The sequence below is a fragment of the Mixophyes fleayi genome, chromosome 4, assembly GCF_038048845.1.
Source record: "Mixophyes fleayi isolate aMixFle1 chromosome 4, aMixFle1.hap1, whole genome shotgun sequence".
NCBI classification, from domain to species: domain Eukaryota; kingdom Metazoa; phylum Chordata; class Amphibia; order Anura; family Limnodynastidae; genus Mixophyes; species Mixophyes fleayi.
Window position 1 is genome coordinate 318,241,837 of NC_134405.1, and position 14,397 is coordinate 318,256,233.

At 40.7% G+C, this 14,397-nt stretch overlaps 1 protein-coding gene across 1 annotated transcript; it reads left to right on the forward strand.

The window, feature by feature from the left end:
- The first annotated feature begins 1,236 nt into the window (after positions 1 to 1,236).
- On the forward strand, positions 1,237 to 13,161 carry SOX30 (SRY-box transcription factor 30). The gene is made up of 5 exons (XM_075205391.1): positions 1,237 to 2,321; positions 5,018 to 5,257; positions 6,285 to 6,443; positions 8,529 to 8,988; positions 12,625 to 13,161. Exons 1-5 carry the CDS (start codon positions 1,391 to 1,393, stop codon positions 12,995 to 12,997), a joined length of 2,163 nt encoding a protein of 720 aa, XP_075061492.1. The 5' UTR covers positions 1,237 to 1,390; the 3' UTR covers positions 12,998 to 13,161.
- The last annotated feature ends 1,236 nt before the right edge of the window (positions 13,162 to 14,397 follow it).

Consider the following 14,397-nt stretch of genomic DNA (forward strand, 5'->3'; position numbering starts at 1 on the left):
TATAACACCATAACCCAGGACACAGTAATGTTACATTATAACACCATAACCCAGGACACAGAAATGTTACATTATAACACCATAACCCAGGACACAGAAATGTTACATTATAACACCATAACCCAGGACCAGTAATGTTACATTATAACACCATAACCCAGGACACAGTAATGTTACATTATAACACCATAACCCAGGACACAGAAATGTTACATTATAACACCATAACCCAGGACACAGTAATGTTACATTATAACACCATAACCCAGGACACAGTAATGTTACATTATAACACCATAACCCAGGACCAGTAATGTTACATTATAACACCATAACCCAGGACACAGTAATGTTACATTATAACACCATAACCCAGGACACAGTAATGTTACATTATAACACCATAACCCAGGGAACAACATTTTAGGGGCATACAATATTAATGCACAACAACCATTTTTATTTACACATGATTACATAAGCACATGCAATATCTACCATTGGATAATACATTAATATAATATCGCTGACAACCACTTTTATTCATTTACACTTAAATGGTCACTAAACCCAAATACAAACGTCCTTATACAATATAGCTCCTTTACTATAATATAATATTACTGAGATAAATTTGTGATGGTTGGGAGTGGTATTTTTCTGTGCATATCAGTCTTTTTGCCTTTAATAGCTGATGAGAGAGAACAATAGGTGCATTTAATAGTTTTATAGAATGCTCTGTTACTTGTGTAACTTTTCAGTATCAATAAACTCCTTAGGAACCAATATGCATTTATTTTTGACACCATTAACCTGTCAGGGATAGTTTTATCACAGAGTAGTTAGCCTGACAAAGTATCCATAACACACATATATTTATAATGTGTTTATTCCATTTACACAATAACACATTGTTTTGTTTTTTTATAATAAATGTATTTAATGGACACTGTAATAATGATAATACACCAGTTTGTGACACAGTTATATGATAACAACTGGTGCTGATACACATTTGTAAACCAAGGACACATGGAATGATAAGACCTAACTTGAAATGAATGCCAGGTATTTATTTGCTGGGCACATCATGGTGACTTCTATAATACCCTCATTTATGTAACACCCATAGTTAGAATAATGCTCTAAGCCCCGCCTCCGCCCTGTCTCCATAGTAACAGAACCCGGCGTCTCAGTGGTGACTGTGGTGCGCGTGCCGCAGCAGCTGCGCGCCGCCTAAGATGTCGCTAATGAGCCAATGGCAGTGCGAGGGAGCTCGGCAGCGAGGGGGCGTGGTCCGCCCAGAAGGCGGGTCGTTTCCCCAGCCGCAGATTTGAATGATCTCGGGGTTCCAAGAACGTTATTGGCTGGGGGGCGATAATAGACAGTAATGGAGGTGGAGCTATGTGAGAGCAGCAGTGGGGAGACTCAGTGGGCTGGGACTGGTGCATCATGTAGCCATGGAAACAACCATGACACAGGGCAGATTGACAGTCAGCAAGGGGTCACCATAACCAATATGTCCTGGGAGGTGACTGCTTCCCAAACTGTCACTGAACCATTGCCAGGTTACCAGGGGCCAAGCCAGACCACACAATTAAATGATTATGGGGGTCATTGGGTTTCACCAGGTGATGTAGGGTTGGAGACAGGTCAAATTAAAGCCAACGCTGTCAGTTGGGGAGTCAGTTGCAGCAAAGCATCATGGGAAAGCGCCGACCAATTGTTGTGTCACAATGGCACAGACGCCAAGACAATCACTGCCCACAAAGAGCTCTGTGGGGTCACTAGACAGACAGCAGATCACAGTGACACAGGCCACTGGCCACTTGCAAAGTGCAGAGTATTCCGGGACGGGCCCCAGAGCCCCATTACTATAACTGGAATGGAAAGCAATAGAAACATCTACATGCAAGAGGAGAACAAGCTGCCCAAGTATGGCAATCAGTTCCAATTACTCCAGGAAGAAGATATAAAAACAGAAACAATGGAAGATGAAGGACAGGAGGAAAAAAATGGCACATTCCTCAAAGTGCCAGACTCTAATGGCTCTAGGAACCCACAAAATACAGCCATACCCCAAGCCCAGGACATCAACCCATTTGGAACCCTTTTCGAAGATTTGAGAATCCCTATTACTCTGCAAGCTGTTCCCCCTGGGGCACCACTTCAGTTCCAGCCTCTTCCAGCCTCTACAGATATGACGGGTCTCACGAAGATATCACTGGCACCGTTTCCAATAGATTTGCAGTCCTTTATGGAACCAATAGTAAAACTAGAAACCAAAAATGTTCCCCTCACTGTGCTACCCTCAGAGGCAGGTAAAGTGACTCATTCAACTATTTACTTAGGGCAGTACTTTCTACATACAATGTTTCAATTAAATTTGGTTCAGTCTAAAAAGCTAAGGCCCTGAATTCATAACAAATGATAGTTGTTGTTTTACTAAGACTAGGTTTGCATTGCTGTCTTCCAAATTTAAATGTTACATTTTATTTATTTTTTAAATTACAAAAATATATCATGTAGAAGTTATCACTGCAATAAATTGTTTTTTAACTATCTTACCATAACCTGATTTAGAATTCACCCATGTATAACATGTTTCCATAAATATTCTGCATACCTTGTCTGTTTATGGTATTTATCACAAAGTCACTGACCCAGTGCAGTCAATGCATAATACAAGCGCCTACGAAATGGCTATGCAAATGACTGCTTGTAGAATAGATACAAGTCCAATTACTAATCCTTATTTCATATTCCACTCACTATTTCCTTATTCCTGAGAAAGTCTGTACCTTCTGTTATCAGTGGTAATCGTTTCACCATTCCAACACCGAGGAGTACTACAGTTAAATTCCGAATGTGTGAAGAAACGATTGTAATCTAAGTAGACGTACCTGCAAACCGACGCTGTAGATCTCAGTGGGTGAATGGGCACAATGGTTTCTGTCCTTAACACTTCTCAATTCCCTCTCTCAAGATATATTGATGTAGAGCCAAAACATTCCCTTTGCTGTGCAGTAGTGGCCTGTGACATCATTAATAAGCATTATTGTGCTGATTCCTGGATTTTTGGTGACAATTACATTGTATGATTCTGTTGATGTTCCATTGCACCTAATTGTTTCAAGTGTCAAGTCGTTTGGTCATTTTAAAATAATGGTTTAATGAACACTGGAGCTGGCCCTTTGCATGTAATATTTCCGAACATAATACAACTTCCAGTTCCACTGATGTTTGATTCTGTATAGATACTGAAAAAAGTAGAAGTTGATATAATCCCACCCATAAATATAATATAGGGAGAAAGTACTAGGACTAGGACTCAATACACTAGTTATGGGCAAAAGATGGCCCTAGGGCCCTATGTTGCCCTCTGAGTTTTCACTTATGGCCCCTAGCTCCTGCAGACTTTATTTTCAGATTTGTTTGTTATAGCTTGTTAACCTTGTTTAAAATGCCTGCTAATATGTTATTACAGATAGGGGGTCTCTTTATTTGATTAAATGTATTGTTTTAACATTTTACTGAGATTAAGGGTAATGTGCCGTCCTTTTAAAAGTTAGAGGCCGCCCATGAGGTTCCAGAGTACATCAGGTTCCCTTTCATTGCATTACGCGGTGTATAGGACATAGACCAAACCCTCCTGGTTTGTTCCTGAATTTCAATGATCTCTGCGTTGACCATTCTTCTGGTTTATATTCTTTACTTTACAGCTGTTGCTGACCTGTTTGACTACAAATGACCTGATTGTGAAATGTTTCCCTATTTCTTGATCTGGCCTTAAGATCTGGCGACAACCAAGTACCAGAAGGCAGGCTTTTTATGGATAAGGGGCCTACTGTAGAAGAAGACCACACTTGCCCAGTCCCGAGTGTTCAGGATTGGATATGTGGCCTCAGATATTACCATGCTTAGATACAGCCTGTCAGAAGCAACGAGGCCCTGGAAATTATAATCAATTGTTGGTAACTGTGTGAATCTACTGCTGTAGCTAAGGAAGGGACTCCTATGTTCAATTTGGAGTATTCCACTCCTTAAGTAGATTAATTGGTTTATCCTAGGGTTGGTAAACTCAATAATAAATAGTAGCTCAATGGTAAGTAGAGATCATCCACTAGTAAGCCTTTAATAGGTAAGGCCCCCTCTCCTGTGTAACATGCAGCTCTCGTGGGCGGAACTCGTCCCGATCTGTTCTAGGTCCGCAGTTTCTCTCTCCTCTACTCTTCTTGTGGCAGCAGATGCACATCCGTATTGCGCCTGCTGACATCAGCGGGCGCCATATTTAAAAGGCCAGCTCTTGAGCAACAGGAGTTTTCAGCTTTGATGCTTCTCATTATTATTACTGTTTTGACCTAGTTTGTCCCTGACCATTCTGGTGCCTGATGTCTACATGACTTTCTGATTCTCCACTACTGGCTGACTTTGAATCTGACCACATCTATGTCTCCTTCTATTGCTACTGATCTGTCCATAGTCAGCTGCTGTCTAGTTTGGTGAACCCGGGGGCCACAACCTGTTCATCGTGAAGACCATCACTTTTTTGCAGGATCTCTGAGGAAGCCCCAGTTGATAAAGACCCCATGGTGCCCCAGGCAAGATACTGGTTTAGGTTCCCTTATCCCCCTCCATTTGTAATTAAAAAACAAATAAAACAGGTTAGAGCAACCTGTGCCCCTCAGTGCTAATCTGCACATTCCTTTAAAATCCCTTTAAAATATGTTTTTTGATGACTAAGGGGTATATTTACTAAACTGCGGGTTTGAAAAAGTGGAGATGTTGCCTATAGCAACCAAACATTCTAGCTATCTTTTTGTAGAATGTACTAAATAAATGATAACTAGAATCTGATTGGTTGCTAGAGGCAACATCTCCACTTTTTCAAACCTGCAGTTTAGTAAATATAGCATAAAAAAAACTTTATTATAGAATTTATTATAGAATTACAACAGCAGATTAATATTATTGTATAAAAATTGTTCTTGAGCAAAATAATTTCATTTCCTCCTAGGAATGCCTGATACGCCGTTCAGTAGAGACAAATACGGTCATGTAAAACGCCCAATGAATGCTTTTATGGTATGGGCAAGAATTCACCGTCCAGCAGTGGCTAAAGCCAACCCAACCGCCAATAACGCAGAGATTAGTGTGCAGTTAGGTGTGGAGTGGAACAGGCTAACCGAGGAGCAAAAGAAACCTTATTATGATGAAGCGTTTAAAATCAAGGAGAAGCACAGGGAAGAGTTTCCAGGTATTTTACTAATGGGAAATAAAGCTGACATTATTCTTATACATCATATAAAGGCATCACCAATGTCTAGCTATCTCTTTGCATGAGTTAAAGTTGTTTTTGCTATTACATCAGATAAGGTAAAGTGGAATCTCCAGACAGAAGCTAAATTTTAATCCTCTTTCCTCTCCCTCAATTTACACAACACATATGAGATATAACAGTGATGGGCAAACTTTTTCAGGAGCTGGCAAAATAAAAAATAAAAACTTTAGGCGGGGCAATATAATTTATTAAAAAACTCAAATATCGAAATATATAATACAAATGTTTTGAATGGGACGGGAGGGTGTTATATAGCAGTGTTACCTCTATAAGTGCAGCGATCGTACAGACACAGGACTTATTTCAGCAGATTGTTGCAGATCCGTCTTTCTGGTGAGCCACTAATACCACTTTCATACTGCCGCCCCGGCAATATCCCGGGCAGTATAGATAAGAAGATTCCCGGGTCGGGCGGGTTCATACTGCACCTGCCCGACCCGGGTTTTAGAAAAAAAAAAGTGTAAAAAAATTTTTTAATTAAAAAAAAAACCCATAACAAATGTTTACTTAACTTATTTTCAGCCAGCGGTGTCTCCGGTGCGTTGCCGGCTGTCAGGGGGACCTCTGGGTACTAAAATGACGTCATTTCTAGTCCATTAGGAAGGAGGATGAAGTGTAATGGAGGAAATTGCTAGGAAGGCATAAAAATGAAGGTTCTGACAAACAGGGTCGGCCCTAATAATTTTATGCATATTTTAATGAAATTATTCAAAATATTGGCGGGCCAGATAGAACCTCTAAGTGGGCCGGATCTGGCCCGCGGGCCGTAGTTTGCCCATCACTGAGATATGGGATCCCCAACAATAGAAAAAGATGATTCTCCATACTTCACATTTGCACTGTCAGTTAATAGTTTATTTTATGATCCAGTTCTTCCATTCCCATGGTCTGTGGATGATACACAGGGCTTGCTGTGCATATGACCATACTTTTTGTCTTTTAGGTTGGGTGTATCAGCCGCGGCCGGGAAAGAAAAAGAAATTTCCCGCTAGTGACTACTCCATTGCTTCCTACAACCTGATGAGTTCAAACACAACACCTGTGATCTCGTATAGTTCTCCTACCTTCTCCATAATGATGCCCCCGATCAGTCAAACTATGGGTAAGTCAGATAAGTGGTGGGTTCAGCTCTCAGTGCATCTTTGTATAGCTTTGGGGTTGTAGAGTTTGGTATGACTTTTGGAGTATATATTTGAAATGTATGAAACTTGGTATGAGCTCAAATACAGGGATCCATAATGAGCAATAATTAGACAGCATCTCAAGGTGGAAAATATAAAATGCACAATGAAAAATGAGGGCTCAGCCCATATTTTCATATGCAGAATTCATGGGTGTTGCTCAAAATCGAGCGGATTGATTTAAATGGAGCACATGACAACACAAAACAGAATTTGTACTGCACTTGTATGTGTTCAGGAATGATCCTTACTACTCCTGTCAGTAGATAATGGTATGTGGGTGTGTTCTTACAGCACTGGTCTATGTCCAGACCAATGATACTAGTTGTGTGGTGAAGTGGGAGGAAATCATTTCTGTCGAAGTCGTATAATTGGATGAACGAAAGTATATTGGTTAACATTGTTTTGTTGTGGGATTGCACTCAGTATGCCACGCTACACGTGGCATACTGCGATCACATGGTAAAATACGCACACACTCGCACTACAACATTTAGTTATTTATATATTTCATATATAAAATGATTTCTGATCCACAGTGATTTATGAGCAGATAGTATTTAGTTTATTATTAGTTTATATATTATGATTATATGTATACTTTAGTGTTATTTAAGGTTCAGGTTATAGGAAATGTGTCATGTCTGATATCATTTTATTCCCCTATTCATCAGCAGTTGTCCGGTTATTTCGCCGTAAAGATCGCATATTGCATACTCTAGTTATTGATGTTAGGGAATAAATAGTCAGAGTGATATCAAGCTGTAAAATGCTAATGGACTAGTTGTAACTGGTTTCTGGGCGGGAGAATCATCTGGAATGTTGACCTCAGCCTTTGAGGGGGTTGTTTGAACTAGCCTATGACCTGTTTACCCTGGACCCACCTGAAGTCTGGACCTATAGAAGAAAGCCACGTCATCTGCATTGTTCTCTCTGTAACACTGAATGTATATAATCATAGCTGCGCTCCCACTAGCTTCAGTCATTCTCTGACCACAGTATTCAAGAGTGAACTACTGTGCACTGGTACCCATGGGAGCGCATTGCGAACGCAGCGGTATGTATGTATCTTTTGGTATTGGCTGTACTGTACTTATATAATAATCATGTATTGAACTGTTAACTTTTTACATCTGCTAAAATAAATTACTTTGTGCCTTGGAAACACAATACAATCGCCTATGCAATGCTTATTTGAAAACTATAAAATTACTTTAATATTTCATATCACAATTCAGAGGTTCAACAGAGAAAAGCAGCTTTTTCCATTGAATAACTACTGTTTGGTGAACATGGGTCGCCCTTCATAATGAGAGGAGCACAAAGTGTTCTAACAGTCTGGACAGTGCCCCAAAATCAGCAATGTCCCACCAGAATCAGTGCTGCTCTCTCCAACCTGTTACTGCAGCTTTACCTGTTGTTGCGACTGGTGTCTTAATCTCAGTTGCTTCTTGGCTGGATCCTGGAATATTGGGACCCTGCTTGAAAAATAGATAGGTCCTATTCACCTCCTTGAAATCAGATGTATGAGTAAACAGGTGAAGACCTCTCCTACCCCAGCCAGTCCCAACAAAATCAGCATTTAATAATTAGGCCCCTTCTCCCAGCCAGCCCAACATAATTGAAAGATGAAGTGGATATTGTTAATTTGCATTTAGTCTTAACAAAATTTGTTCAAAAACTGTTCCAAAGATTTATCCAGTGTTCTAATAGATCTAATTCCGCCCTAACTTTACCACTCTTCATGCATTAATTCAGCTACATTATTACTCTTATTGCAAATATTTTATAAGAGTGGCATAACGTTAACCTCTGAACAGCTACCATGGTTCCTAGCCTCTGGTATATTTCAGAAGGTCATCTTGTAGCTTGGCTTTGACACCAGTATAATCTTGGGGGTTGCACAACAGGAGATATGATACCTTTTGAGCAAATTCATGGACGGAACTTGTTATCACTATGATGGTTGTTGATCTTACTTCTAATGTACTTTCTTGTCTTGGAAGGTGAACAAGCTCCTGCAACAACACCTTTTGTTCGGCCCAATGCGGTGAATCCGACACAGATAACTCTAACTCATCCTCCATCTGTGCACACAACAGCCCAAGTGGAACCTCGAGATGCAAATCAGGATTTACCAATGCAAAGCTCAGAAACGATTCAACCTACAGAGCTGTCTACATCTATAGAGCGTCCTCCATCTGTACCAATGGAGAGCAGCATCTATACCGAAAGCAATCACAGCGAAGAATCTACTACATATTCCGTACCTGAGATGCATCATCCCAGAGAGCTGGGGGATCTCCCCAGCTGTCGTAGGTCAACATTTTTGCCAACTCCAAGTCTACCACATCCCCATGTTTACCCGGCTCCGCACCTAGGACAACCAGGCCTTTTCGGGCCTCCACCACATTTCCCTTTCCACCATCCTTACTTCTTGCCTGGACCACATTACTTCCCACACAGGTAAGCAGGATTTATAACTCAGCATTATGTTCGCCATATCTGTGGATTTTGTATACATTGTTGAACATTTATCTGGTTTTGTAAAATAATTTAGTATTGCAGTCTAGTGAATCTCCTGTGGCTTCTACATTTCCCCAGTATCAGGTTAGGGTCATGACATTTATACTTGTACCAATGTATAAATATACTGGTGGACATTTATGAAAACTGATCCGCAGGTAACAATGCAAAACAAGGTACCGAAAGTATTTTTCAAAGGAAGGAAAATAAATAGCAATAGACAAAGGAAGAGAAGTATTAGAACACGAGGACATGCACTGACACTGGGGGGAAGCAGGTTCAGAGGAAATGTGAGGAAAAACGACTTGACAGAAAGGGTAGTGGATAAGTAGAATAACCTCCCATCAGAGGTGGTAGAGGCTAATACAGTAGAACAATTTAAACATGCTTGGGAAAGACATAAGGATATCCTTAAAAATAAATAAGGATTTAATAGGGTTGGAGGTTACCATAGGTTAATAAATGGGCAGACTAGATGGGCCAAGCGGTTCTTATCTGCTGTCAGATTCTATATTGTTTTGTTTTTCTCTTACATTACTGGAATCTGTAGGTGAACAGCCTTAAGTGACTTAAGCTCTGCCCCATCCGTAACCACTTTGCTTTTTAAACCTAGTATTCCATAGCTGTGATGGTCCAGAGCTTATCAGCACTATTACACACACCATCCAAGTACGTCTCCGCATACCCAGTACCATAGTTGCCAACATTGGCAGCTTGTGTCCCGGGAGGTCCGGGGGGCAGGTGGGTGTGTGGGGGCGGGTCTTGAAGAATTGTGCCATTAGCCCCGCCCCCAAAGCTGTCACCACCTTTTTCGACCAATAAAACTAGGGGGTGGGGTCACAGTGACGCGTCCATGATGCTAATACGCCCCACCTCCTCCATTTAGTTTCCACAGCCGGTCGGGAATCAGGAGAATTGCCCTCTCTGAGACTGACCCAGATTTCGGGAGTCTCCCGGATATTCCGGGAGAGTTGGCAAGTATGCCCAGTACTTTTGTTGGTTTTGTTTATCCCAACAGTTTTCTTTGTATTGTTAAATAACACAGGTCTTTTGTACCATAAGCAAAAGCCAGCCCTGACCCCACACACCCTATTCAGATTTATGGAGTCATCTACTAAATTCAATTTGTAGAATTTGTGATAAAAGTTGTTCTTTTTTTAGTTCAATTTCCAAATAATCAAACCTAATAAAAGGAAATCGACTAATAAATCACAAGTTATCCAGACTTCAGAAAAGTAATAGCCGAACATCGTCCGTTTCTCAATGATAAGTATGAAACAGGTGAATTGGCAATCACCAAAAATATTTTCATTGGCTTCAGACTCTCAAGATGAGTTTGAAACCTGCGAGATGAAAAATACATCCAAACTTTTATGCTTGTACAAGCATTGAAATGAATGGGCCCATTCATTTCAGTGTTGTTTCCAAAGGTGCGCTAGTCACTTTGAAATGAGTGTGCATGTTGACTATAATGTGAAAGATTCAGGGGTATATTTACTAAACTGCAGGTTTGAAAAAGTGGAGATGTTGCCTATAGCAACCAATCAGATTCTAGCTGTCATTTTGTAGAATCTTATATTGGACAGATGACTTTTTTCAATCAAAGCGGCCTCTGTCCGACATAAATAAGCTACTGAGCACTAAGCTGTGTGTGTGGGGTTCAGTGCGTTGTAGTCATGTGCTAGAATACAGGATACGTTTTCTGATTGTCTCACTATCTTGTCAGCTAAGGAAGGAAAGCCGGAAGGGTCAACAAGTAACAGAGATAGTGAAAAGACATTTTACTGTTAAATAGCTTGATTTATTATCATGGAGATAATGGAATTACTAGATGTCAGCTGTATGGCCTCCAGCTCAATATTTGCAATGATCCAGTGCATTATATGCTCATGGGGTTGTACAAAGTACGTGGGAGCAATATAGCCTTGGTTATTACAGCAAAGACAAAATGTGACCTGGGCCTATTATCCTTTCCCAACATACACCAACAAATGGCTGGCAGTATATGGTGTGCAGCGGGGGGGGGGGGGGAATCTGTGCAATATATTTTTGTGGGGCAGGGGGATCTCCGTGCATAAAATGGCTGTCAAAGGGGGGTCTATGGGCCCAGTTTAGCTGGCTTACAACCAGGACTTAGATGTGTATGCTTGTGCAGCAGTGGTCAGCTCCAGACCAGGACTACTGGTTAAAGGGGCTACATCTAAATGTTTTTTTTATGGAAGGGGGGTCTCTGTGCATGAAATGGCTATCAGGGGGGGAGGGATCTATTGGTCCAGTTTGGCTGGCTTACAACCAGGACTTATGTACTTAAGTGGCTACATCTATATATTTTCTTAACATTAAACTTGCCTCCACCAAACTATCAGAAAACTAAAATATAAGGAAAAGTGGGGGTGTTGCCCATAGCAACCAATCAGCTTCTAGCTGTCATTTTCTAGAATTTACTAGATAAAAGCTACAATCTGATTGGTTGCTATGGGTAACACCTCCACTTTTCCTTTGTGGAAGTTTTAGTAAATCTGTCCATTTGTGTTGTCTTCCTTCATAAAGCCAGACAGGATACTGAATTATCCAGATTAGACTACATATTATGCACCCTTACAATTTACAGTAAAGTGCTGAAAAGCTCTAAAACAGCTGCCACTATTATCGTACCTCTTGCATGGTCAAGTCTAGTAAGATCCCATTATGTTAAGAAGCTCTTGAAGCAGCCCCCTAAGAAGGTATAGGTCATTGATGTTTCCTCCTCATAACCCTAGAGCACAAAGCTCTCCTGAGTAGATGGACGTGAGGTGTAAGTTTATTTTACATTTGTTTGTCTGTCAGAAGAACATCGTAGTTATAAGAGAAATATGTAGGGAAGTTGAAATGATGCCATTGGGATGTTAATGCAGACATATTTTCAATGAAAATTAAAAGATTCAGACAAGATATTTAAATAATCTCATATTTGTTTAATTATAGTTTTGTTTATTCATAGTTGCCAACATTTTCAGCTCGTGTCCCGGGAGGTCCGGGGGGGCAGGTGGGTGTGTGGGGGCGGGGATCGAAGAATTGTGCTGTTAGCCCCGCCCCCAATGCAGTCACCGCCCTTTTGACCAATAAAACTAGGGGGCGGGGCCAGAATGATGCATCCATGATGCCAATAAGCCACGCCCCCCTCCATTAACTTCTCCACAGCCTGTCGGGAATCGGGAGAATTTCCCTCTCTCCTGGGAGTCCGGGAGACTGATCCAGATTTCGGGAGTCTCCCGGATATTCCGGGAGAGTTGGCAAGTATGTGTTTATTAGAATATTTTAACACTCTTGTGTCTTGAAAAACATTATTCATAATCACTGTGCGTTGACAATGCCACCACATGAAAATGGTTGGATTTAGGCCTTTGCAACCACTCTCCAAGTGTTGTGAAACTACAAATCCCAGCATGTCATGCCAGCTATCATCTGGCTATCTGCTTGCAAGGCATGCTGGGGCTTGTAGTTTCACAACACCTGTGGAGCCACAGGTATGCCAGGCCTGGTTTATACAGTATGTCCCTCATAAGTATTATCATTCTCCCCTTCTATTCCACACAGCACGTGTCCCTTCAGCTATCCTGCTTTCGGCTATGGAGATTTTCCAGCCCCGTTGCCGGATTACCTGGGGTATTATGGGGAACAATGCCACCAGCACGAGGCCATGTTGTCAGCTTTGGGCAGGGACTATCCCTGCAGTGAGTACAGAGATGACAGCGCACAAAGTGAAGACTCTCGCAACTGTGAGAGCGCAGGAAGGAGTTTATATTATGCCGGAACAGATGACTACCTGTCTGCAGTGCAGCACATGGATGTAGAAGAGCCCAGAAATGTCTTTCCTGACACTGCAGCCAGACAAGCATCGCACACCCAGCGTATCAACGTGACTGACAGCGATGATGAGGCAGAGTCCAAAATCCTCCGAGAGCTGTAGATTTCAGAGCTAAAATATTCTATATGTTGCAAAATAAACCCAATGATAAACAAATGCGCTGAGTTTGCTTTATGAAGGTTTTAGGATTCTCCTCTTGTATACATACAACTAAGTTTTGTTACATGTCTAGCGAGTGTCCTAATGTATATGTTATGCATTTAGAAAATCACTGTTTTTAATATTACCGTTTTATATTACTTTTGTATTGGGAACATTTAGTTTAATTTAGCTTTTTGCCTTCATGAAACTCATATTTATGCTTAAATTCTTTTTTCTTAATATAAGCCAGTATTTCTCAACTCCAATCCTCACGTACCCCCAATAGCTCCTGCTTTGTGCAGTTGTGTCTGAGAGAACAGCTGGGAAAATAACTTACTCAACCAAACAGATTGACCTGAGTATGATTAAAGAAATCCTTAAATCACGATCCTTGAGAACCAGGGGCCTGATTCATTAAGGATCTTAACTTGAGAAACTTCTTATTTCAGTCTCCTGGACAAAACAATGTTACAATGCAAGGGGTGCAAATTAGTTTTCTGTTTTGCTCATAAGTTAAATACTGACTGTTTTTTCACGTAGCACACAAATATCAATTTTAAATTTCAGTGTACAAATAAGCTATCAAGTATTTGTGTTCTACATGAAAAAAACAGGCAGCATTTAACTTATGTGCAAAACAGAATACTAATTTGCACCCCTTGCATTGTAACATGGTTTTGTCCAGGAGACTGAAATAAGAAGTTTCTCAAGTTAAGATCCTTAATGAATCAGGCCCCAGGTTTGGGAAACACTGCTATAGGCCATTTGTTCCTAGCCAATTTTACCACATTATGCTCAGAACTTGTGTCTATTATCATTTACAATCCTATTAAACTTAATTACCAAAAATATCCTAATTCACTGGTACAATTTATTACTATTTTGATTTGCCTGCTGCACTAATTTCCAAATTTAAGTTGCGTTATACAATTAGTGCAGACTGTGGTTATGGGTGACCAGGACTGCAGACAAGCACATTTCTCCTTTATGTTTGTGAGTGTATATATTTTATAGTACTGAGATTTTATATGGTTGTTTATCCTCTTTTTTGGAGTCATACATACTGGAGCTGAAATAACACATCTACAGGATTGACACAGATAAGCCTCTTATTTTGTTTCACCCGATACGCAGATTCACTATTATTTTGGGTATTGCAGTCTTTATATAAGAAACAAGTTAACCCGTGCATGATACTCATGCATTCTAGTCAAATCAAGCTACTTAAGGTGTTAAAAAGGTTCTTGTCATCTTCATCGCCACACACACACGCCCCGCTAGGCTTTTATATATTAGATAATGCTAATAATTTAGTAGGTCAGTGTAGTATATAACTCCACCCAGCAGGTGGCGCTGCAGCT

Bases quoted from the DNA above. Each gene is read 5' to 3' on its own strand.
- SOX30 (XM_075205391.1), top strand. From the start codon at position 1,391: ATGGAGGTGGAGCTATGTGAGAGCAGCAGTGGGGAGACTCAGTGGGCT. The intron at 6,444-8,528 runs GTAAGTCAGATA...TTGTCTTGGAAG, and splicing joins CCCGATCAGTCAAACTATGG to GTGAACAAGCTCCTGCAACA. The intron at 8,989-12,624 runs GTAAGCAGGATT...TATTCCACACAG, and splicing joins CCACATTACTTCCCACACAG to CACGTGTCCCTTCAGCTATC.